Source organism: Pipra filicauda, unplaced genomic scaffold (genome assembly GCF_003945595.2).
Source record: "Pipra filicauda isolate LSUMZ 115617 unplaced genomic scaffold, ASM394559v2 scaffold145_size1923396_pilon, whole genome shotgun sequence".
In the NCBI taxonomy this organism is placed as follows: Eukaryota; Metazoa; Chordata; class Aves; order Passeriformes; family Pipridae; genus Pipra; species Pipra filicauda.
Window position 1 is genome coordinate 1,728,900 of NW_024103940.1, and position 26,992 is coordinate 1,755,891.

General features: G+C 36.9%; 1 protein-coding gene across 2 annotated transcripts in view; it reads left to right on the top strand.

Moving 5' to 3' along the window:
• Positions 1-26,840, top strand: part of RASGRP1 (RAS guanyl releasing protein 1) — a 43,036-nt gene extending 16,196 nt beyond the window's left edge. The window contains exons 3-18 of one of the 2 annotated variants that reach the window (XR_003539977.2): positions 1,672-1,777; positions 3,452-3,514; positions 5,292-5,423; positions 6,471-6,624; positions 9,568-9,741; positions 10,495-10,611; positions 12,258-12,533; positions 14,692-14,772; positions 15,371-15,475; positions 16,330-16,439; positions 17,052-17,196; positions 17,893-17,929; positions 18,515-18,661; positions 21,943-22,316; positions 23,732-24,046; positions 26,460-26,840. Coding sequence is in view for 1 of the 2 variants with exons in the window: in XM_027717032.2 (XP_027572833.1) it covers positions 1,672-1,777; positions 3,452-3,514; positions 5,292-5,423; positions 6,471-6,624; positions 9,568-9,741; positions 10,495-10,611; positions 12,258-12,533; positions 14,692-14,772; positions 15,371-15,475; positions 16,330-16,439; positions 17,052-17,196; positions 17,893-17,929; positions 18,515-18,661; positions 21,943-22,316; positions 23,732-23,866 (2,156 nt within the window). In the remaining variant the exon portion in view is untranslated. Of the gene's footprint in view, positions 1-1,671; positions 1,778-3,451; positions 3,515-5,291; positions 5,424-6,470; positions 6,625-9,567; positions 9,742-10,494; positions 10,612-12,257; positions 12,534-14,691; positions 14,773-15,370; positions 15,476-16,329; positions 16,440-17,051; positions 17,197-17,892; positions 17,930-18,514; positions 18,662-21,942; positions 22,317-23,731 lie in introns of both variants that reach the window. The other variant, XM_027717032.2, reaches the window with a different exon arrangement.
• Positions 26,841-26,992: the final 152 nt, after the last annotated feature.

A 26,992-nucleotide genomic window follows, 5' to 3' on the forward strand; every position in this document is an offset into this window, starting at 1 on the left:
TCAGCTACAGCAATAACTTCGCTTGTGAACTACAGATCTAGGCCCTTCTGTGTCACCTTCCTACTAAACTTCATCTACTTTGTATGAAATAGAGTCAGCCTGTCTTCCAGTTTAAACTGAATTTGATGGAAATATAGGAATACCAAAGAATGTGTGGAAGAGAGACGTACAGATAAGTGCCCACATTGATATAGGAGCAGCTGTGTGAGCCCAGACTTGGTTTGATTTGATCTGCTTTCTGGCCAGGCAGCCTGGAGTCAACTGCAACATGTATTACTTTTGTGTAGCTGATAGCTTTAAGCATGCCGTCATTGTGAGGAAGAGAATGAAAAGACTTTCAGGGGAGAGTATAGTTATAAAGGGCATGAGTGGGACCGTTGTGGAATGAGGAACAGAGAAGACAGATCTGGAGGAAATTGGGTTTCATTAGTTCTACCGGAGATCCAATGTGTTGCTGAAAAGGAAGGGCTTGGACTCTGGGGTTCTCTTTTCACATTCGGTACCTTCCTGTAGAAGGGCATGGAAGTTCTTGCTCAATAACTAATGGGGATTATCTTGTTTTGCCAATGGGCTAAATTTAATGTTCTTTTTTGGTGATGTGCAATGTAAAAATGACTTTTCTCCCCCTTACCTAGTAATAGATGCCATTTTATATGTTGCAAATCTGCTGTTTCACATCCCTCTTCCATTTTGCCCTATTGTGCATTGCTTCTGTATCTTGTTCCTGTTACTGCTTTTTTAATGGTAACTACATTTATCCTAATAGAGGTTAATGCATTTAAAATTATTCGAAAAGATAAATTTTCTTTTCCATTTGAAAGAGTGTCTAACTCCAAGCTACTTAGGGTCTCATGGCAGGCTGTAGAAGGCTGTAAATATTCATCAGTTAATGTTTACAAACACTTTCACTACTGTTTTGTTACAGAAGTGGAAACTTTTTTTAAGTGTTCTGCTACATTCGATGTCCTTGATCTTTTCAGAATATGAAAAAAAACCCCACATGACTGAGAAGACAAGTAGTCTAAAAACCTTATTCAAGTGAAATCCTTGTAATGCATAGTTGAAGGAGATGTGTAGGACATTTAGGTCCATCACAGGGAGTATGCATAGGTAAGCCTCTGGGCTTCCTGCATATGTTATATCTCATTCCATGAGATACTGGTGCATCTTGGTACAGATCCCAACCTGAGTGTGTACTTTAGTGCTATGCATGTCATCTGTACAAACACTTAAGAATATTGCTGTTCTGTTTGATAAGTTCAATCATGCCACCGACTCATAGGGATCATTAACTGAATTCTTTTGCTCTGCAGTTCATTAATTTGTTTCAAAGTTTATTCTCATATGCCTAAAGCTAAGCATTTAAGTGCATTGCTGGGCTTAGATAATTTTGTATAATTATCTGGATATTTTGAATTTTTTGAGACTTTTTTATTTGCCTTTTTCTTTTTTTTTTTTTTAAGGGTCTTCAAAACCTTGTAGTGAAATATATTTCTTGTTATATGGCTCTCATCAGAAAAATAATTCAGTTCCTAAGTTAGTAAGTTACTGCTATTTTTGACACAGCATAAATGAACAGACCTAACTAGAATTAGGATTCTGAAAAAGCCTCTTATAAGTTGTTTATTGGAGGTATAGCAAGATTTCAATATAAATACTTTTTTTTTTCAGATTTAGAAGGAAATGCATATCAAAACAACCAGCTTCTAAAGATAATTCTTGCCATGCATCAGTTTATCATCTCCTCTGCAGACATGCTTCAGAAACTCATTGATCTATATCCTTTGTAATATTCACCTGCTGTTAAGGTAATATTTGATAGCCTTACAAGTTTGAGACGGGTAAGCAGAGGATATTTACTCTATGGGTGTATTACTGTACCACTAATTAAATAGTATACTTGTTCTTTACATTTTTTGATTTTATGGTGTGGTTTGTTTGGGTTTTTTTGCATGTCTTTTGGTTTAACTTGTCATACACAGAGCAAAAAGATGAAACTCCAGTTCAGGTTTTAAGTAGGATAAATCACTCTCTGTTGGCTGTAGAGGGAATATCTATAAGGTGTTAGGTTAATGTTGGCACGTCAGTTAGGTACTGTAAACCTGGGCCCAAGTTTCAGATCTGTTTCTCTCTCTGTCCTCTGTACAAGTCAAAGAGCAAAGAACAGAAGTGTATCATCTGGATATGAAAATTTTCAACAAAAATTATTTCTCTCACACACACTCAACATTACAATGCACTGAAATAAACCATAAGCTTTTCCTTTCTATTTCTTCTCATTTTGAGGTAACTGCCTAGACTGATACATGTGTGTTTCTGGGTTATTAGATTTTTCATAACGTAGCTGCTAGATTGTGTTAACAATACTAGCCTTTCTTAGGAATCTTTAATTGTGGGATATGTTACCTGTCTCTTTAGCTTTACAGAATGTTTACTCCTAATTATATGAGTACAGTACAGGCAGGAGACCTGTCATGCTTAGAATCCACAGCCATTTTTGGTTCAGTTTAGAGAATCCTTTCTTTCTTCAAACTCTGTGTCTAACAGGCATTTATTTATTCAAATTGGGGCCTTTCAAAATATTTGGGAACTTACTCAGACCTCACCAGTTCTATAGTCAGCCTGATGTAAGCATACAATATGGTTGGTTAAATTGTCGATGATATGTCCCCTCAGTTGCAGTAGATTTAGGCTTCAGTTACTTTCAGTCAGACTGTGAGAGGATCCACAAGGTATTTTCATTACATTTTGTTTTCAGACATGAAAATGTGGGTGTCATCTACATCAGAAGAATCAAGACGTGTAATACATTTTCCCAATGTATTTTCCATCTCTTCAACAGACATCGGCAACAATATCAAAACATGTTTTATAGAGCTAATAGATGAAAAATATGGGTGTTTCTTTCCAGTTACCACATCAAGTCAAATGAAAACTGTTGCGTAGCTAGATAGGTAAGGTTACTATGGAGAGGCATGTCACATTTTGCTCTACCATTGTATACAACTGGTTATGTTTAAAAGAAAATAACATCTTTCTTTTAAAAGCTCCAGTGAATTGTAATTAGCTGAAAAGGATTTCTTCATAAATGCAGTGATTCCTAAATTTGGTATTACTGTTTCAAATTTTAATGAGGTGTGCAAGTGCATGAGCTTTATTAGAAATTGTGAGACATGTTGCAAAGAAACCTGAAGAAAACAGAATTGTTTCACTACTTAACACTACTCAGTACTTGAGTAATTGCATCAATATTACTCATAGTAGTCATAGTTGCAATAAATTTTGGTAACAACCTTGCCTTATACTTTGTATACAGTTGTGTAAAATCCTAATCTGATATTATATAACATCAGTAGAATGATTCCTATTGCTTACAGGTTGGGAAGCATCAAGCATGTTACGTTTCATATCATATATGAATGGATGTGGTTTTCCTTAAAAGTTTTTCTACCTATCTTAATGCTTTAGAAAATAACTCTTCCATGCTGTGTGTAAAGATATGCTATTTTGTGAGGTAAGTATATTCTTGGTTGGTAGCTATTAGTTTTCAGCCATCCATGTGCCGTATATAAGTATGCTTTTGCATATTTTAAGTTGACATTAAAAATAGAAACAGGTATTCTGCTTCAGCTTTCCAAGGTTCACTTTAGCAGCTTTACACAAAAAGGCCCACACAACTGGCTTTGAGATGTGCTTGAGTCAGTGCATGAGTTGTTGGGTCACAGTTTTGGATGGAGTCTGTATGAATCTGAATCTTAAACATCCATGAAAATTGTCAGTGCTCAGGAATTGGTAGCATTGTATCTAATATTATTATATAGGTCTATTAAAAATGAAGTGGGATATTTCAGATATTTTTATATTAAGCAAAACTCTATTACATTTGATAGGGAATTCTCCTTAGTAGTTCTACTTAGTCACTTGTAATGATCCTGGAACACCTTTTGGTTTTTTTTGTTTTGTTTTTTCTTTCATTAAGTATAATAAAGTTTGATATCTCAGTTTTAAGAGAACAGAGGAGAGGAAAAAACCGCAATTGATTGATGATACTCTTTTTTACAACAAAAGGGAAATAATTAGTAATGGGAAAGTAGAATTTGTTTTAAATTGTGATGATTTTATTATCTCAGAGCAAATTATTGGTTATGTTAGAATGCTTTGGTATTGTATGAGATCTGGTAACATTTTTGCTTGTAGGCAAATTCATACATGCATGCATCCATAAGAATGTGCATTTCCGTTTTTCCAACAAGCACAGATTTTTACATGTCTAGTACTGGGTACTGGGTCTGGCTGGAATGGAGTTAACTTTCTTCCTAGCAGCCCCTATGATGCTGTGCTTTGAATCTGTGAGTAAAACACATCAACGTTTTAGCTATCACTGAACAGTGATTGCACGCATCCAGACCAGTTTCTCACTCTGCCCCCACCACAGTGTAGGATCGTGGGGAGCTTGATGTTGGGAGGGTATACAGCTAGGACAGCTGTATACAAAGTTGCTGTTTCTTGGATACTGACCGGGCATCTTGTGCGAGGTGGTGTTTGCCTTTGCATCACTTCCTTGTTTTTTCTTTGTTTGGCTTTTTTATTGCCTTCAGTTATTAAACTGTCTTTATTTTGGCCCACTCTTCTTGCTTTCACCCTTTCTATTCTCTCCCCCATTCTGCTGCAGGGGAGAGAAGGGAGTGAACACCTGTGTGGGTATTCAGTTCCTGGCCAGGGTCAACCTACCACGAGTGACAAGTCACATATAGGAATTGAAATATAAAATATATGACTGAAACAATATGAATGCCCCACAATGAAAATTATAGTTCTCTGAAAAGATTTTGCGCATGTGGGACTGAATCACCTGTAAACTATTAAATAGATTTTATTAGTAAATTTTTGTGCCTACCGTAGTCATCATGTCTGATGTACAGACCAAATAATCTCAAGTTTTAAAGGAATGCAGAAAATCTAAAAGTTTGTGAAGAAAAACTCAGCATGCATATTATCTAGATTTATAGTGAAACTAGAAATTTTGATATTGAGTTTATTGCAAACATATATGTAGTATAGTGCTATACAGCATCAAGTCAAATAGTTTCTAATTTGTTTTAGCCTTGAAACTTTGATTTTTGGTAAAATCAAGGTAGCCCAGCAAAAGCATCTAAAAGCAAGGTTTATCTCCCAAAGTTGGTAAAGAAGAAATACAACTTGTAAACAGGAGCAGATATCTAAATTTCAGCCTTACTGATGTTAGAACAAAACATGTTTGTGTGTATATGTGTGTTTTAATTGTGCAATAGGTATTGGATTACAGAGTTCTGGATTATGTTCAAAATGGACTCTAAACTATCCACAACTATGGAGGAATTTCAAGAGCTGGTTAGAGCTAATGGTGAGGAGTTACACTGTCGTCTAATTGACACATCTCAAATGTGAGTGCCAAAGTCTGAATATGCTCAGAAAACAAACTTTATCTCTGAATTGTCTTTATTCGAATGTAATGTCTCTCATAAGTCATAGGTATCTATCCTTAGAAAAGTTTATACTTCATTACAGATAAAATATATATTATATAGTGGAACAGAATGCATTCCAGGAACGGCTTAGGTTGAATTTAGCTGCAGCATAGACTTTGTGCTGATTCTCTATGCTACCAAAGTTTTAGTCTATCCAGGGAACTTAGAAAATTTGTAGAGGCCTAACAATTTCGAAAGATCACTTGAAGCCAATGAGGAGCAAACAATTTGATTGGGTAATAGATGAGGTAAAAAAGTGTGTTTATATTTTAGCACCAAATGTAAATGAGGATATAGATTATTACACTGAGTGACTTTTGATACTGTTTTATATGATTTTAGTTATAAAATACTTGTCCTATCAAGAATAAATCCTATAGCTATACATCATATAGTTCTTTCTTGGGAAGAAAACTTTCCCTGTTATATGAGAGTAAGATAGGTCTGTGGAACTGTATAACAGTGTGAATTCATACTTTGGGTGGAAATGCAAAGGCTAAAGCAGAGCAGAATTTGGCATACATTTTATATCTGGTTATAAAAGAGGATATTTAGTTTTTCAAATCCAAATAAATTTCATTACTCCATGGGTGAATAGCAGAGGGGGACAGTTTATACTCAGAGGCTGCTTGAGAAAATCTGTAAGAATTATTAAATGGAGGAATGCTGGATGTGTTCAATGAAGATAAAGTTACAGAAAGCTGTTCTGGAAATGCAATACAGAATCTCATGCTGTTTAGAAATAAAATTGTATTGTACTTAATGTGCTACATCAATACAATAAAGATTAACAATAATATTTTTTCATATAATCTCTGCTGCAGGAAAGGAGCTTGCTGTTTATTAATTCGAATAATTCACTTTTTATTGCAGTAAGGCATGAAAGCAATGTTACCTTTGTATTGGGGAAACAGGAAAATTTTGCTCTTCAGAAAATAACTCATGATAATTCTGTTTTAAAAGCAATTCTAGGGATTGGTCTAGAAAGCTGACACAGCGTGTAAAGGCCAACACCAGTAAGAAACGTAAAGTCTCGCTTCTCTTTGATCACCTTGAGCCAGAGGAGCTGTCAGACCACCTTACCTATCTTGAATTTAAGTCTTTCAGAAGAATAACAGTAAGTGATTAATTTTTATCTATTTATGTATCTATCCATTTATTTATTTATTGTAAGCAAAGATGGGAAGGACATAGAAAATATAGCAGAGAGGTAGTATTATAAGATTAACTGCCGCACAAGCTGTTGACAAGCTGAGTCTGTGTCCAGACTCTTTTTTGTTTTACTAGTGTTGAAGGTGGACAGTGGAGCTTCATTCTGAGTATGTACCCTTTTGCTACAGCCATTTGAGAGAGGAAGAGTGAACCTGAACTGTGGAACAGAATCAGGGCAAGGTCAGTTGGAAGGAAGAGGAGTAAACTGTCTTCCAAATCCAGGATCTTCTTCCAGTGTCTCTTTTTGTTAGAATAAGTGATGTCATTCGGCATAGGAACAAGTCCTTTGACTCAAATCAGTAATCAGGCTGAAATGGGATGAAGGAAACCTGGAATATTCTCCTAGAATGGTAACCCTCTGTGGCTATAGGGAACAGTGCAACATTCCTATGTAGTGACTAATGGACTGTATAGAAGCTGTCCACTGCACTCTGCTTGCCTTTTTTGATTGTGCGTGACAAAGACTAGAGATAAGAAAGCACTTCAGAAAATGCCATTTTTTAATGTAAGGGGAGTTAAAATATTTTATTAGACAAGCTTTCAAGTACACAAACAATTTTTAAGGATTTGTCTCATTTATGTTTTTTTTCATTTGATTTGTTTTCTCAGCTATGTTTGTAGCTGATGAGTTTTTTTTGTAACACTGCAATTGAAGATGAACCCTTGCAAGGAAAGGGTCTCTCAGTAAATGGTGGAAGATTTCACAGTCATGTGTTAGTGTACTTTATTTTGAGCTGACAGTACATGACTCTATGTCTTGTGTTAAATTCAAAAAGCTGTAGAACCAGTGTCGTGCACAGATTGCTGCCTGTAGGCAGTAATAATATGCAAAGCTTATATAACCGTTAACATTTTCAAGCTCTGTGCAGGTATAAGGTAATTAGTGATTACTGAGTATAACAAATATGGTTTTACTCAGAGTGTCACATGTGTCATGTGGTTCCAAAAGTAACATACATATATACATTTTATATGCAGAGTTTCTGCATATGTTTTGGTATAAATTGAGTTGACCGACTCTTCAGATCAGAAAATAATGTGTAATTAATAAATAGCTATATTAATTACATTTTTACAGAATGTGTTCATGATATGGTGAGCCACAGAATCCTTTTATTCTTCTCACATGGCACCATTTACTGGGAGAAAAGCTGCAAATGACCTGCTGTGTCATTAGTCAAAGAAATAACTATTTCAAGGTTTGTTCATTTCAAAGTCAGAAAGGAATAGTCGATCCCCTGAACTTACCCAGCACACAGTAAAATCTTGCATGAGACACCATGTATCTTGCAGCAAATTAAAATGGAGTGGTGTTCATGACTGCAGGCATGCTGGTTCTTGGAAACCATTTTAATTTATAGTCATAAAATACAGGGACACTACATTCTTTGTAAGAATCTGGATCCTGCATTCCTGTTGAGGCTCTTAAGTTAGTCATTGCAATAACAGACATGCATTAGGGTACCTGAACTTCTTTACCATATCTGCCACTAACAATCTTGTTACAACTGACCTTATTAATAAATTTGTGCACCAAAATTATTTCAAAACTTTCAAGTAGCAGGTTAGATGTAAATTTCTTCAGCATTGAAAAGAAATTTTTTTCTGAAGGAGTCAGCTGCTGAGAACAAAATATAAACTGATTCATAATTGTACTGAAACAGCTATGAAGACTATAATTATGGAGTCAGATATTGAAAAAATTATCTATCTCTATAGAGCAGATGCTTAAATTTCAAGATCCAACCAAACATGGCTGGGGTTCAAAATTCAAACAGTAATTGTTGTAATGTAAGTACCATGTAATCTCAGAGACAGCTCTACTTATTAATGTCAATTTTTCTTCATTTTTAATTTAATAAGAGGACATAATAAGCTGTCATATATGCTTTTAAAGTGTTAATAGTTCTTATTAAACAGATAGAAAAAAAATATAAAGTTATGAGAAAGTGAGAGAGGGAGAGTAAGAAAGTAACACTAGCCTGATGTTTCTTTAAGGATCAGTGCCATTCAGCATATTCCTGTGGCCTTAAGAAAAGAATATATGTCTATTACAGCTATGAATGTTTTTGGTAAGATGTTAGTATTAGAGGTGATAGTAAAGAATGAATGTATAAATCCTGTGTCATGCTTTCTGATTATTCAAATTCTTGTGTATTTTTGTTAATGGATAAACCAAGACAATGGATAAACATTGCATCAACAAAAGCAAATGATTGCTTCTCTTTGATCTTAAAGGGGAGAATGGCTTAAAAAAAATCTATGCATCACATACAGGCGTCTACTGAATAATTTTAGATTGCCTTAGTTAAATAAGAGAATCTCACAAGCTGTATTAAAAATACCAAGGCATCTGTAACCCTCATTCTTAATGGTCTTATCTCAGTTTCGTATTAATCTCATTGAAATTGCTTTTTGTATTAGTGTAGTTTAATTTAGAAGTGTGCCTTATCTACATAAACTGAACACTGAACTCCCTTAAACTAATACTGATTTACTAGATTACACTTTAAATTCAGTTTAACCTTCCCTATAGAAGCCTAGACTCAATGAATCTATGAAGCCACTGGAAGCTGGAGGGAAAGCCCCAATTCTACTCATCCTAGGGTCTATAAGAGCCAAGGCTCCTGGGATATGGCAAAAAGATGCTTTCAGCTAATTCAGTTAGTTGAAGCCTCTGCTTTGAACTGAAAAAAAAATCTTTTACAAAGGAAAGATTTCAGTCTTATGGATATTTAAGGTATAAAATATATCTTTTATATTTCATTTGAAAAGCAGTCTTCTGCACACAGATCACGAGGTACATGAAACTGTACATGACTTTTCATTTGCGCTTCTTTTGTTTAAGTTCTCAGATTATCAGAACTACATTGTGAATAGTTGTGTGAAAGAGAATCCAACAATGGAAAGATCAATTTCTCTTTGCAATGGTATCTCTCAGTGGGTGCAGCTAATGGTTCTCAGCAGACCAACACCACAGCTTCGGGCTGAAGTGTTTATCAAGTTCATTCATGTTGCACAGGTCGGTTAAAATCTGACATGTTTGGCGTTTATTTTGTCTTTCTCTGATACCTTTATATTTAGATACTTTGATAGCCCATTTTTTTGCTCTTCCCATGCTACTACTGTGGAGACAACTGGGAGTGTTGGCACTGGCCTCCTGGTTCATACACACCGCATGTGTATTTGTGTACGCTGTGCTGTCATATCAAGTATTCAGATATTACAGTGTCAGGGCACCGGGACTTTCTCATATTCATTGTGAGAAAATAGAAAACTAGAAAAAACTGAAAAACTAGACTTGCTTTAGAACTAGCAGGTGAGATTCCAAGCTGTGAATGGAAAGCTTTACCTTTCCAATGCATGAATCACTTCCATGCCTTTGGCCGTAATTAAAAGCATTCCACCAGAAACGCCTTTCCGGATAAAAGCAGAGCTGTGGTCCTATTGATATTCTTCGCGTACTAATTCAGCTGCAGTCATAACCAAGATAATACAAATGTTTCCTGGTTGTGGTGGGAAGAGGGAGAAGTACTGAGGAAGTACTTTGAAGACTTACTGTATCTGCACATTTAATATCTGATTTAATAACAGTAGGATAAGTCCATGTTACACCCAGTAAAATCACAATTCATTACCAAAACACATGAAGTCAAATGGCAAAAAACTTGTAAGACTTCAGAGTAAGACAATAGAGGAAATGTAAAATTTGTGTGTATGTTAAATGACTCGAAACTTTAAATAATAAATACTGATTTTTTGTATGTCAATACAGAAGCTCCACCAGCTGCAGAATTTCAATACATTAATGGCAGTGATAGGAGGTCTCTGTCACAGTTCCATTTCCAGGCTTAAGGAAACAAGCTCATGTGTTCCTCATGATGTAATTAAGGTTGGTATTGCTTCTCTAAGTTTTACAAATAAGATAACCTTTAACTTTTTTGTCATTGCACACACAAAAAGCAGCCTTGCTTCATTGGATAAGACGAAAAGACAGAACAAAAGTTCCTTGGGTTTCATCTCTACATCACCAGTTACTCCTACACTTCTTTCAACCCCAACTTTCTTCAAGACTTGTATAGATTCTCTAAGGTTTCTCTTTTAATCCTTAGATGTGACAAGCTGCATTTTCATGTATATGCAGTAGTATCGAATAGCATTTAAACATGAAAACAGAAAATTGGATCCTAGAACATTTGAGAAAAAAACTATTGTCATTCATAGCAACAATGACCATCCTGAGTCTGTGAGAGCTCTTCACTTTGAGTTTAAAACTGAAAGGACTGGTTTTGTTTATCACATCTTTCCCAGTGATGGATTTTATCTAGTTCAGATTTGAACAAATTTAGCCCTAATAGACACATTATAATACAGTGGAATATTAGGAATCTTTTAATTTCCAGGTAAATTCTTGTGAAATACAGATGAAAGCTACTAAAAATGTGAATGAAAGCATATTTTTTAGCAATAAAATGGCTTCTTAAGGGAATAAGTTACTTTATTATTTTATTTTGTCTGGGACCTGAAAGATTTCGTGTAAGTATCTAATGAGCATGTTTTGATCACTGTATGATCAGCTTGAATAACAGTGCATACCTGGAGTATAGACCTCCCACTGGTAATGGTTGCCGCACTCAGAATCTATAAAATCAGTTAGTAAGGTTATTTTATAAACATGTTTTTCACACTTTGTCATTATATGGACTACATTTGCATACATCATTTGAGTAACTTTTTGTATCAAAAAATCATATACAAGCACTAACAGAAAGCAGATAAAAACAGGCTGGTAATTAGTGACTTGAGAACACATTTTAAGGTTTAACTATAAGACAAAGTTTGTAAAGGTTACAAATCAAGGGATTTGACAGGAACTTCCCATAGAAAACATTGGTCCATTGATTTTATAACGTTAAGAGTCAATTTTGTATTTCTATAGTATTAAACAAGGGAAATATTTAAACTGCTAGACTGAAGATTAATTTAGCCTTCACAATAAACCCAATATATTGTTTCTAATTCATGGAAGAATTTCTCTTAAAAGCACAGATGCACCACCTTGAACTGTAGTACAAGTTCTGATCACACTGCAATGGGATCATAGCACAGCATAGGCTTTCTCTGCCAGGACTTTTCCAGCAATGCCAGCTGGTGACCTGAAAGTCAGAGAAGTGCATTCCACGTTTTAAGGTGAAGATGGATGCTTTTATGAATGTCAGAGAGCTTGTGCTTATGCATTAATTGCATACAGAGCCCCTTGATTTGAGAAGATCTTCTTTCCATTTGACTAAATGGGGAATGTAGGGAGACCAGCATTATAGATTAGGCTGTAAAATAACTATCTATAATTATATATTAGTACCTAGATTAGAGGTATAGGAAATCTAGAATATCCAGATTTCGTTTAAAATTTTAAAACCTGTTTCAAGAGTCATTGCGAGTAAACTCCTTCACAATAACGTGAGAAGTTCTTGTGCTGTATGACAAAAAAAGAAACAGTAACCAGTGTTGATTTTTCTGTTTTCTTTTTATTTTTAGGTGTTTAATGAAATGACAGAACTGCTTTCATCCTACAGAAATTATGATAGTTACCGACGGGCCTATAACGAGTGCAGTAACTTTAAGATCCCAATCCTTGGGGTCCACCTGAAAGACTTGATATCACTTTATGAGGGCATGCCAGACTACTTGGAGGACAAAAAAATTAACATATACAAACTATACTCCTTGTATAACCACATAAATGAGTTGATACAACTCCAGGAAATGCCACTTCCCCTGGAGGCTAATATGGACCTTGTTCATTTGCTTACAGTAAGTCTGTTACGTAAGATAAATACCTCCATTTAAAAATTTCATATACCTCTCAAACAACTAAGTAGAGAATTCCATTAATTAATTAATTATGAATACGTAATATTGTAAGATTTTTTTTCCTTAAAGAGAAATGTACAGTAATAGAAGAGAAAAAGCTCCTCATACTGATTTATCTGTCAGCAAGAGCAGAGGTGCCAGTATGCTTCCAGTTATTTCTATGAGGGAAGGAATTGTTTATTTCTGCTTCACTATAGTAGTATGCACTCTCTGTACTTTCAATAAAGAAGTGCTCTGAATCCTCTGCTGATTGAGCCTAAACAGGGAGAAAGACGGAAAGCTTCCTTAGATGCACCCTGGAGGCAGAAGATTGCATACAAATATTCCTTGCCTTGAAAATACAAACTTTCACACAATTATGTGAAAGTTCAGTCCCTCAAGATACCACATCTCTAACCAGGTTTCTTCTGGTACTTAAAAAACTGTCTGACATAAACATTAGTCAAGTATAGTTGCTGTATTACTCTTCCAGTCATATTCTAGTCAGTGCTGTGCTACTAAAAAAACTGATACTACCTAGGACGTCTGTTACAACAGTACTTTTAACTTCTCCTAGTAAGTTAAAATACTACCTTTTATTAAAATCGTAAATCCACCTTTGGGGTTCTCAGTTTTGTTTAGCCTTGACAAGTATCTCAGCTTGGAAAAACTAAATAGTCCACTTCCTCTTTCTGGTTATAAGCCCTGGTTCAGGAAAAAGCTAATAGATAAAAATGCTTATGTGCCTGAGGTTATTTGTTATCTCTGGGAGCACTCTTGTGTGAAATTAAGCACAGGTGCCCAGGGCCTGAAGTAAAGCAATGTGAATTTCTTACTTCTTCTTGCTATTTGTTTTAAATGTTTTGTCTGAAATTATACTGCTTTTTTTTTTCTTTTAAATAATGTTTATAAAAATGGCTATTACAAATATGTAAAACTTAGGTCACAATTTCATACAGCTATATATGACAGGACATAATTGAAAAGAAATACTTCATTTCAGTGCAGGAGCTTCTGAAGTTCTAATACTCTAGGGCAGATAATTTTTCATTTTTTCCTGATTTTTTCAACAGTCTTCCTCCTTCTTCTGTTTCCTTTATTCATATGCTTTCCCATTAACAGGCAAATCAGTATGAAGAGGTATTAGTAATCCCATACATAAATCATGAGAGAAGTAGCATAACATTTGGACTTTTGTTTTTTGAGTGTCAGAAACTACTTTAAGATTTCCCCAAGAATCTACAATTATTGACTATTTTGAGTACAAAAGTAATTTTTGCAGTTGTTCACAAGAAAGTTACTGCATATCTGGAACTTGAATAAGGCTATTCATTGAATAAAATACCTTATTTTTGTTTCTTAATTTATATACATATGACTGCAGCAATTTTGACTCTTTGTAAAATGTTTACATTTTTTTTGGACTTGTCACACATTGAGGCTCATAACACATTTACACCTGGCTTTCTATTCAAATATTCAAAAACCGTCATGTTACCACTCTTCATCTTAGCTTGAAATTTGTTTCCAGTCTATAAAATATTTGCTAGACTATTTTCCAGGACACATGCAAAAGCAAAGCTAAATTTGATAATATTTACCCAGGTATAATGTTCTTCCCTTTACATAACTGCTGTTGACAGCTAAATGTTCTCACTAAATATATCCTAGTCCATCTTTTATCCTCATCTTATACTTAGCTCAACACAGTCACATGTGACATGTTTAAACAAGAGTTTTCTGAGAATTTGAGACGGACAGTTTCACTGGAATGGTGCTTTTGTACTTAGCTGCACAGTAGACCACTTGAATATTATGGGAGTGACAGTGTTTTTCAGGTTATGTATTAAGTGACTGCTGATTATGCCTGCAGTCACTTGCTGTGCTAATGACTGTAGCACTGTAATGTTACAGATGTCCAGATAATGGCAATAGCAGTCTGGAATGTAGAATTGTACCCATTTCAAATCACTGTGAACACCTGTGCAGCTTAAGTGCACTCTTCTAGGTGCAACCTAAATTAAAAAATAATGTACCAAAAAATATGAATGCACTCCAGAAACAAGTTTATAAAGTAGTACCAGCTGTTTTGGGATTAAACTAATATGTTTGTTTTCAGCTGTCCCTTGACCTTTACTACACAGAAGATGAAATTTATGAGCTTTCATATGCACGAGAGCCACGAAGTCACCGAGCTGCTGTAAGATTCTTAACAGAAGTTTTTTTATGAGTAATGTAAATTTTATCCCTTGTGTTAATTTAATTTAACTTTATTTTATGCTAAATTGAAAGATTTTTAGCCTTATATACTGAGTGAAGCATAAATTATTTGACTGACGATTAAGTCTAAGCTAGAATACATGGGAGAGTTGACACCATATCAGGTTTTATAATGTGAACACAAAGACAAATGAAGATACTTGTGTAGAGACATAACATCAGTCTCAGTCTTGGCAGTTGATACTGTTTCTTTCAAATAAAGAATTCTTATATGATTCAAATGATGAGACCCACGAGTGTTACATGGTAGTTTTCTTCCTGTTTTATAAATGTGGAAAAGATGGTGATTTTTCAGTTCTGCCAGTGAACTGTGACAATTTAAGGAATGACTGCTGTTTTGAACAGTTCAGGGAAGAGCTTCCTCTGAAACACCATGTAACTATCGAAAGTATGATGTCAGGTCCAATAGGTCATTTCTGCAGTCCTGTATCACATAGTCCACTGTCACAAATGACAGAAGTGTAATACTGAAAATCTTTCCATGTGGTACTAATAAAGTTCCATTTGATTTATTTCAGCCTTTGACACCCTGCAAACCACCAGTAGTTGCAGACTGGGCCTCAGGAGTGGCCCCAAAACCTGATCCAAAAACCATCAGCAAACATGTTCAGAGGATGGTAGATGTAAGTAAGGTTGGCCCATGTACCTTACATATCAGTCGTAGTCTCAATCTCTAGGTATGAAAAGATACAGGGATGGGAAAAAATAATGAATGCATTCAAAGTGGTGCTGAGCTTGTGATCACTTCTGTCCTCACAAATAGATATTTTTGCCTAGCTGTAAAGAGCAGCAGTGGCCAGTGAGGCATGGATGGAAATTCCTTAAATGGCTGAGGAGCTAGTGGGAAGTGTGAATGCTGGTTTGTATAGTTCCAGAGTCACTCTTTCAAGGAGCCAGGGAGTCAATTTCTAAAGAGTTTGGTTTTGCATGCCTGCTTCATCTCTTTTCTTTCTAAGAACTTCTAATATTGCGAAGCATGCTTTGATACATGCTGTTTTGGAATGTATTTCTGAATCTGACTAGGTTTCCTCCTTGCCTTAGGGCCAGAGACAAACAGTAATGCATTCCACAAGTGGAAATGGGTGTCTACCTGACAATTCTGTCATATAACTGATTTTCTCATAACATTGACTTGATAAAATAAGCTAGGCAGCTACACTGATTTGGCTACAGAAATCGTCACTGAGAGCACTAATTGAGACCACTAGTACAAGTTGTATATGTGGGCCTGGAAAAAATGATCTTAAAGCAAAAGTAAAAAGGAACACTCCAGCCTGTGTTGACTTGATGTTTTGCTGCAAATCAAGAAATCATAATTCTTCTTTAGTTTCAAGCAAAAAAAGAAATTAGACTGTTGCACTGTTTAATAGACACTGGGAGAGAAAGGGAGAGGAAATCCATAAATAATGTAGAGACTTTCTGAAGCAGTAATTCAGACCATCCTCATTATAAACTATTCTGCTATTACCTTGTGCAGTCTGTCTTCAAAAATTATGACCATGATCAGGATGGATATATCTCCCAGGAAGAATTTGAAAAGATAGCTGCCAGTTTTCCATTCTCATTTTGTGTAATGGCAAAGGACTGGTGAGTACCTGCTTATCAACTTTGTAGCGTCTGTTTTGGGAGGGATTTGGGGGGTCTTGTGTTTAAATTGTATTTCTAACATTAGAGTGGTAAAAGCATCCTCTTCATGCACAAACAGAAGTGAAAACATGACTGACAAAAGCATTTTCTAAATGTGTTGTGAATGACATCTTCAAGGGCTTACAGCAGTGGTAACCAAGCTGATTTAGAAGGAAGAACAGATAATAGAAAAAGAACTATTTTTTTTTTTAATATTTAGTATATGCTACGAAAGATATTTTGTAAGATAAAGCTGTCCCTAAAAAATAGATAATTGGCAAATGTGTATTTTGATAAAATTAGGAAAATTTTTCTTAACATATTAAAGTGTAAAAAATTACAATAGTGATTATTCAGATGCTTAGTATGAAGTAGTTTTGAGATTGCATGACATATGCAGATATTCCCTTTATCCTTACAGTCTGCATTTTAAATGTGTAGATAGCCTTCTGTGTATTTTGGGAACAATTTTTCGCTCATTAAACTACTGCTATTATGTGAACAAAGATATATTTAATTCTCTTTATGCTTTTAACAAAATATATATCTCAAAACTTTTTTTTTTTTTTTCAGGGAAGGTCTGATTAGCAGGGATGAAATAACAGCTTACTTTATGAGGGCTAGCTCAATCTATTCCAAATTAGGACTTGGCTTTGCTCACAACTTCCAAGAGACCACTTACTTAAGGCCTACTTTCTGTGACAACTGTGCTGGATTTGTAAGCTTACTTTTTAGTAAATTATGTTAACATTCTTTGGAATAATGCCTTTTTTCTCTCATAATCACCTGTGTCATATACAGAAATGGATCTATGTAAAACATCAGTGAAGCTATATAGAACATCAGACTTGTGTCTGTGTAGCTGTTTAAGGTATCCTTTACACGCCTCTTGGCAGTACACTAATATCTCTTTAAACATGGGTCATACCTTGGGGTCTTTGGTTGTGCACCAAACACAGTCTCAGGCAAGACTTCCAAATCCAGAGCCTTCCACCCCACGGGGCTGATAGAACTCATGTCCTTATACAGACATAACATGCCCCCTGCCTGTGGCATAGAAAGATTTAATAAAACTGACTGTCCTACCAATCTTCTGTTCAGCTGGGATCAGACAAGGATGCTGAGATAGAAGAATTCTCCATCTACTCCAGCTCCACAATTTCTCAAGGGGGTCTATCAGATCTGCTGATGTGTTCATTAGTGACTAGATCAAAGTATTTTGCTTGAGATTGAGGAACACACATGAAATATTCTGTTTACCTTATGCTGAAGAGGTGAATAGTTCAGATTTTGACCTTACGATTAAAAGTGCAGGAAAACAAGATATTCTGCAAGTGGAGCTTTTAGTGTATTTTTATATTTGGAGGTATCAAACATGCAGAGAAATATATTAATTTGTTTGTTTGAATTTTAGCTATGGGGAGTCATTAAACAAGGATACAGATGCAAAGGTAAGGTACTCTATACTTTGTTAATTTTAAACTATAATTGATAGTGAATGGCAAAAACCCCTGATCATCCTGTGATCCATTGCTGTGTCTATGGACCTATTTAATCTGACCTCTCAGGGAGGAGAAGACTGATTCAAGAATAGTACAACAGATGGTACAGAAGAAATGCAAAGATGAAGGAACTTGTAAAATATCAGCTCTAATGCTTTGCAAGACATCACTGAATTTAGGAGGTTTGGGAACAGACCCTGGGGCACAAACATCAACACTCTCTGAATACTGTGCAGCACATTCCCAACATATATTTTGTAGTTTTCTTCTTCATTTGCTTTCTCTGCAACTCCTACAGTCAGAAGACTGTTGTGACTGAATATTGCCATTTTGTATTTTCATAATGAAAGGGAGTTTCAGACGTATATAGTAAAGGGATATCATTGGTCTGTTTACCAGATGTATGTTGTTACAGGTAATGTACGTAGAGAACACTAAAGGTTTCATGCTTCCCAGGGAGCCAACACAGTGTGAGAGCTATCTTAGATGCTACACCAGAGCCACTGAATCATGTAAACTTTGTTTTGTTTATAGACTGCGGAATGAACTGTCACAAGCAGTGCAAAGACCTGGTTGTGATAGAGTGCAAGAGAAGATCCAAAACTTCAGTTGCAGACAGCAGCCCAACATCTGCTCTTGCATCAAGCCTCTGCCCAGTAGGAGTAAAAGAGCAATTCCATGGTAAGAAAAGATCACATTGAAAAGATCACATTAAAAAGATCAAAAGATCAAGATAATCTTTCCCTTGCTCCTTTTTTTTTTAGGCTGAGTTATACAGCATCGTTTTAGGTTTTGTTAATTAACTGCAGTGTTTTATCAACATAGAAACTAGAACCAGGTATAAGTGAGTTCGTATCAAGTAGCACCATTGCAGTTCTAGGCTGAATAAAGACGGACTCCCTTTCTGGGAGATCTCTTGTCACACTACGCAATGTATGGTACACAAATTCCACAAAAAAAAAATGAGTAAATCTTCTGCCAGACTCTCACGAGAACTAGATGCTCTGACCAGAACAGCTGACAGGTTCCCTTAATTGTCTCACCTTGTGACAAGCAGGTCTTGTTTTTTAGCACTGTTGTAACATTGACTATCGCACTATTACAATTCTGACTCAAATTTTAATGTGGAGTTTATAAAGTCAGTTTACTTATATATTTGCGTGATAGGAAAGCCAAGATGTTGTCTTTATTTTTTCCACTTTGGTAGGTGAATCTGTAATTCCTCTCCATCCATCCACTTTTCACAGAATCAGAAATGAAAAATCTACACCTCTCTGTTCTTTTCTCCTTGTATCAAATAAGCTGTATAAACATTTCATATTGTGTATTACCATGTAGGCTCCCAAAGGAGTAAGTGTTGTCCTTGAAAAAGATCAGGCTACTCTTGTTTTAATTTTGATGTTGATGTTCCAACTCTCTCCATATTCACTTTCTTTGAATTTCTCTCCTGCTCTTTGCCTATATCTAATATTCTTGAAATCCGCTTCCTGCCACTTTAATTATCAATCTTTTCTGTTGTCCTTAATATTCATACTCCTGGATTCAGTCTTAGTTTTCCTATTAGCACTTACATGAAGCTCAGTGTGGTCAATTTCTCTTGATACTATGTGCAGCTCTATGATTGCACCTGCAGCACTAATAACCAGCTCATGGGATGTCATGCTTATAGAGACTGAAATATAGTGTGTGGCCTGGTCCATCACAACGCAGTACACCAGAATGTGGTACCTCTCAACACCATGTCATGTCAAAGCATGAGAATTCAGGTCTAGATTGAAGATGTACAGATGAATTGTTCATCCATATCCACATTTAATTCTCCAGAGCCTGAAGCAGCTACTGGACTGCTTGTTCTTTCCCCTCGTGCCTGAACATACCGTCTTACTCTGTTTTCTTCCCAAAAATAGAAATTACTGAAACAGGTCTTTTTAAAATCCTTTAATCACATCTTCTACCCATGGCTTCTAACATTGTGGGTTTGCCCTCCCCCTGTTTTTACTTTTAATCGCAAAAGTAAAAATATTTTAGGATGACATATACAAAAGCAGGGTAAAATTAAAAACCACCATTATTTCACTTTTATAAAGTGGGTAATTTGTATCTTAGAATCATAGAATCAGCTGGGTTGGAAGGGACCTCTGAGATTCTCAAGTCCAACCCTTGATCCAACACCACTGTGGTTACTAGACCATGGCACTAAGTGCCACATCCACTCTCATCTTAAAAACTCCAGGGAGGAAGAATCCACCACCTCCGTGGGCAGCCCATTCGAATACCTGATTACTCTCTCTGTAAAATATTTCTTCCTAATATCCAACCTAAACCTCCCCTGGCACAGCTTAAGACCGTGCCCTCTTGTCCTACTGCTGGTTGTCTGGGAGAAGAGACCAACCCCCACCTGGCTACAACCTCCTGGCAGGGAGTTGTAGAGAGTGATGAGGTCTCCCTTGAGACTCCTCCAGACTAAACAGCCCCAGCTCCCTCAGCCTCTCCTCATAGGACTTGTGCTCCAGTGCCTTCACCAGCCTGGTTGCTCTTCTCTGGACCTGCTCCAGAACCTCAATATCCTTCCTGAACTGAGTGGCCCAGAACTGGACACAGCACTCCAGGTGTGGCCTCAGCAGCCCTGAGTACAGGGGAAGAATCACTTCCCTGCTCCTGCCGGCCACAGTGTTCCTGATCCAGGCCAGGATGCCATTGGCCTTCTTGGCCACCTGGGCACACTACTGGCTCATGTTCAGCTTCCTGTCAATCCAAACTCCCAGGTCCCTTTGTGCCTGGCTGCTCTCCAGCCCCTCTGTGCCCAGCCTGTAGTGCTGCAGGGGGTTGTTGTGGCCAAAGTGCAGGACCTGGCACTTGGCCTTGTTGAACCTCATCCCGTTGGAATCAGCCCAACTCTCCAGTCTGTCCAGGTCCCTCTGCAGAGCCCTCCTGCCTTCCAGCTGATCGACACTCCCCCCCAACCTCATGTCATCTGCAAATTTGCTGATGGTGGACTCAATCCCCTCATCGAAATCATCAGTAAAGATATTAAACAGGACTGGGCCCAACACTGATCCCTGGGGGACACCACTGGTGACTGGCTGCCAACTGGATGCAGCACCGTTCACCACCACTCTCTGGGCCCGGCCCTTCAGCCAGTTCCTAACCCAGCACAGAGTGCCCCTGCCCAAGCCGTGAGCTGCCAGCTTTTTCAGGAGTATGCTGTGGGAGACGGTGTCAAAGGCTTTGCTGAAGTCCAGGTAGACACATCCACAGCCTTCCCCTCATCCACCAGGCGGGTCACCTGATCATAAAAGGAGATCAGGTTGGTCAGACAGGACCTGCCCTTCCTAATCCCGTGCTGGCTGGGTCTGGTCCCTTGTCCATCCTGTAGGTGCTGTGTGATTGCACTTATGATGATCTGCTCCATAACCTTGCCGGGCACTGAGGTCAGCCTGACCGACCTGGAGTTTCCTGGGTCCTCTTTCCAGCCCTTTTTGTGGATGGGCGTGACATTCACCAGCTTCCAATCATCTGGGACCTCCCCAGTGAGCCAGGACTGTTGGTAGATGATGGAGAGCGGATTGGTGAGCTCTTACACCAGCTCTTCTCTTACAGCTTCATGTTGTGGTAACACTGAATGAGCATCCACATTTAATCTTTCTGCCCAATCACTGATGTAAATGGTCTATATAAAACCTCTTACCCATATCAAGGTTTTTCTCTATCTGACCTTGATGCCACACCTGTTTTCTTCTTACTGATCCACATTTATCTTACCAAGACAGGGCAAAAAGTTGTTCCAAGAGACACAACATTGAGAAACTTTTAACGACACCTATTTTGGAGAGCAATGAATGTAAAAATCAATAAGGAATAAATGTTGTTTTATTTATTAAAATGTTTTATTACTATGCCTCCTGTTTCTCCTTTCCTGGGATGAGACCTTGCCTCAGTTTACTGTATATATTTTATTAAAGGACAAGAAGAAGGATCATTCACCTTTCCTAATGGGGAAGTAGTGGAACACAGTGAAGGCAGCAAGGACCGAACCATTATGCTCATGGGTTCCTCGGCTCAGAAAATCTCAGTGAGACTGAAACCTGCTGTGGTTCATAAAGGTACACAGACTGATCCTGTACTGCTGGCTGGTGATGTATCTCGTAAGCGGAGAGAGAAGAAAGAACATAGGATGCCAGAAAATCCTTATCTCCAGACAACTCCACTATCCACATTTCCAAGCCCACTTCTAGGCCGCAAAAAGGCATTTGTTAAATGGGAAAACAAGGACTCCAGCCAGAAAATGAAGGAGGAGCATCACAGCTGTAAACCCTCATACCAGGAACTTGAGCAGGTACATACATAATGAAACAAATTCTATTTTACACAACAGTACCATCAAATGATTGGAGGGTATAGGGGAGGGGCTGGGTGGGAAGGTGTCACCTTACTCCAGTGTAATTAATTGCCAATTTAATTGAAATTAAATAACCCATGAATAGCACTGTAAATTCTCAGCCTCTTTAAACTCCAGCAATACTTTACTTCAATTATAAATTTTAGCACTAACATAGGGCTTAAGGAGTAAATTTTTAAGCCCTTGTTATGATCATGCTGATCCCTGTCAGTTTTGGAATGTGAACATAATCCAATCACTGAGGACAGGATGTTACTCCATAAAATGAGGAACATAGTTCTGAATTTCTTCCTGATTTTGCTGGCCTCTGCTCCCCTACGTGACTGAATATATAGGGCTGGGAGGGCAGGCAACTCTGCTTTTGTTCAACTGACAAATGTAAGTCACCAAGACATTTTGCTGTGTGAACAGACATGATGCTTCTTGGTAGATTTCACCTTCATCAGCCCAGTTTTGTCTCATCTTACTCTACAAGAGATCTGACAAAGTAGCTATTCATAAGACTGTGTCACCTCAAATTTGGTCCAAATTCAGGTTTGTAGAAACAACGCCTGCCAGACAGATTAAGGAGACTATCACAATATCAACCATGCAACTGATGTATGGATCCAGCTATAATTACGAGGAACAGTCAGACTTATTTTCATACTTTACTCATTACTTAGCACTATTCTGTGAACAACCAACATGGAAACAGTCCAACAGGACTATACCCTGATCTTTGAATGATCAGTATAACTTTCAAAATATCCTTTGCTGTTGTTAAAGTGAATTAATCTTTTATGAAAGACGAATGGTTTATTAAGACAGAGGTTAGGTCAAGAATCTTCCAACACAGACCACTTCCCTTTCAATCAACAGTATATTCAATATAACAAGGATGTGAAGCATGGACGCACTTATAAAAACTCATTCTTTAAAATGTCCCACTCATACGAGTCCCACAGTTTACACCTGACCTTGCTCCCTCAGCAGATCCTGACCTCAATTACTAAACAGCAGATGATGTTATAAATTAACATCTTAGACTGTGGTACATCAATTTCTGCATTAGTAGAGTGGTAAAGTGTGAGCTGTGGTGTTGTTTCCCCTAGACTACTGCTGTTATGACAGGAGCAGGGGAGGGTGGATAAATGCAGGCTGTGGACATAGATACCTGCTGCTGGGAAGTTGTAACAGGACACACAGAAGACAGACCAGTGACTGTGGAAATGTTCAAATGAGTTTCTGGTTCTGTTCCCCTGACAAGAGCTATACCAACTTCTGTTTATGGCAGTCAACCTAAATATACAACCAGACATCCTGAAACAAATGCAAAATGAAATACAATTCTCTATTTTTTGTTTCTTTAGGAAAGAAATATTCTAAAGGCAGACAATGAAGGTTTGAAGATCCAACTGGAACAGGCACATAAAAAAATTGAATCTCTCACAATCCAGAGAAGAAACCATGTAGTTGACAGTCTACAACACAGAGACTGCTCCTAGCAGATGAAAATCTGCAGAAGAATGTAAGACTGAAGGAGGGGCTATGATAAAGCTGCTTTACCAAGTGAACTGGAGAGAGAGCCTGAAGGATGTTAAGCAGAAATGTTCTCTTCACTCAACACATTTCCCTATTAAACATACATTCCTAAACACAAAAATCCATTCCTTTGACTTTTTAAGGTAATTTAGCATTATTTGTGCAATGAAAATAGTACCTTCTGGGTTTGCTTTTAAAAGGAGTGCGAGTGTTGCTGAAGTCCCTGTTCATGTTGAAGACCACATGGATTCCCCAGTGACTTGGCTGCCAGCAGCACACCTTAAGTCTACAAGTGTTCTGACAAAGTAGCTGTTCATAAGACTGTGTCACCTCAAATTTAGCCCAAAATCAGTTTTGTAGAAAATAAATGTTCCATAAAGCTGAGGAAGTAAAGCTGTAGAAATACTACATTAAGAGAAACAGTTCCTTCTCACCGGGGCTGAAACCAATTAAAATCATGAACTGTCACCTTTATTTCCAAAGCTTAACAAGAACATTAAAATAAGTAGTTAAGCTATTGATATTTGATTGAGTCTTAAACTTTAAGATAAACTGACAATTTTTTTAAACCTCTTTCAGAGCTTTAGAAGTTCTGCTGCTCAAACACTTACCTTTATTAAGGTAAAATAACTGAGACTAGAGACTCAACATTGAATACTGCTTCCATTTTTGCATTCCGTGCCATGACTTGGAACACTTAGTCCTACTTATTTGGCTTAAGGGATAAGTTCTTGTCCCCATACAGTTGATATGGGACAAGGCTGATTATTTTTCTCTCACGTCAAAGTGGATGCCATGGTTGAGTAGAACCTTTAGAGCCATAATACGAGTGAAACTGTAGAGTAATCCCAGTGCAACAGCTACTGTATTCCAGAGCTCCTAGCAAGGTTTCTCCATTTTCTCTCTCCTAGATTTCACATGCACTTTACATAGAGTCAAGATGAAGCGTGCTCTTATGTCTGTAAATTTTGTATAGTAAAAGGTGTGAGGGAAGTAATTTAAAGATGCAAAGTGTACATATTGTTAAGAAACAACAAAAGTGTCTTTCAAGTTACTGATAAATCTACTTGTCAGAACAGCCAAATTTAAAATTGCATTTGCATTTCAAGAGAATCTGTACACTTACAGTTGTATAAAACTTGCTTGCATTTATCAGAGATTTGTCATCACACGTATAAGCATCAGAAACAAAGTCCACTTAATGCTCCTCAAAACTCCTGTTACCAAGTCCTTCATAGATTAAAATTTAGTCAACCTATAACAATAGCATGTGTGCTTTGTGTTCAAATGTATAATATGTATAAATATACATTCCATTCACAATTTACAGTCACAATTAAGTACATGAATGCTGCATTTATAAAGAAAGTTAATTTGAAACTACCTGCCAGTTTAGTGATTCTTGATCTGAAGAGATTGGATTGTGCTTGCAACTCCATGTATAAGTAAAAACAAATGGATGGAAAGAGTAGTAGTAGTAGATTTTCTGTTACATTACTGTAAATAACTGAAATGCATAGGAAAAAACCCAGAAGTTCTGAAGATTTTGCAGCTTTTTTCTTTCCTCATACACTAAACCTGAACTATTAACAGTAACATGGAATTGCACTTTGATCAGTAAAGCAATCAGAATGGCTTTCAGGTCATGCCTGCAAACTTGGTTTGCCCATTTTCTGTAAGCTTCTTGATTTTGTCCTCTAATTCAGGGAACTACAGCAAGGTGTATTTCTAATAGGCATTTAGCAAATAAAAGTCTCTTTCTGCAATAATTAAATGAGATAAAAGTTGAATATATTTTCACATATTTCAAAAATACTCCAAAAGAGCAGATAAGACTCATAAATCTTGTGCAGCCAAGGTAAATGTTCACCTGTGGTCTAAACTCTAGATTCTAATTGAATTCTTGTGTATGCATATACTTTGTCTATGATTGAAGGTGGAGATCATGAACAAAACCTCTTGTTTAAAAGAAAAATTCTCTAACATCAGCAGCTGACCCAAAGGCTACTGAGTAACTAGGTAGAGTATTTAATACTCAAAATTGAGTTATGACCATAGACTTGTACAGTCTTAAGTGCTAACGATGTTTTTCTGTTGTCTTCTTGTTCAGTCTGAATAACTTAAAGAGATCTGTCTGCAGGAATGTCTTAGAAAACAAGTGTGCTGAAAAATTCCTGCTGCAAAAAAGTCAGTTGATATCTGGAGAATTTCAGAGCTCTCTAAGTACCTTCAGGCTCTCTGTTTGCCCAAAGCCATTTACAGTTTTTTCTCCCTCTCTTGTATTTTTTTTTTAAATGGTGTGAGTCCTTTCTTTTGAGACTTCCTTTTTCCTGCATGAAGGACTAATAGTGGAACCTAACCACAGGGAAACTGTTAAAACTGACAAAGTTACCAACAAAAATCACTTGCATTGGTGTTAATCTTCAAGGTGCTTTATGTTAGGAAAAAAGATACAATTAAAAGTGCTGTTTAAAAGTCATGGTAGCAAACACTGATATTGAAATTTATCTTGTCATGGCTTATTTAAATGAAAAACTCACCTTTTTCCTTCTCCAGGTTCAGCTGCACATACAAGAAGACAGAAAGAACAAGCGCCAGTCCCCCATCCCCCATTTACTTTTTAGGCGTGCATTCTGGTAATTTAAAGTAAATAGATTGAGTAATACCACAATTAACAAGGCAGGGCTACTGTTCATATTCAGGTTAAACACAACCACTTTTACATTAGCTTATATATGTTTTTGGAACTATGTGTTTGTTCAGTAGCATCTGTTATTTTGTTATAATTGATCTCTATGGCAACTAGAAAAAGTTAAAATGCTGTCTGAGAAGATTGAAAATGTACAGATTGTAAAGATTTTATATAAACTGTAAGATTTTGGTTCAATATTTATAATAGAAAAAAAATTAAAATTGGATTTCGTGCCTCTGACTTTATATCTGAGAAATCTATTCAACCAATATTCACCTTTCTTGACTGTCACCTGAGCCCTTTCTACAGGATTAACCAAGTACCAGAGTATCTAGTCCAGATTCACCTTCTACAAACCTTGGAACATTGCCAGAGAAAACTTAGGAAGCTAGGTATT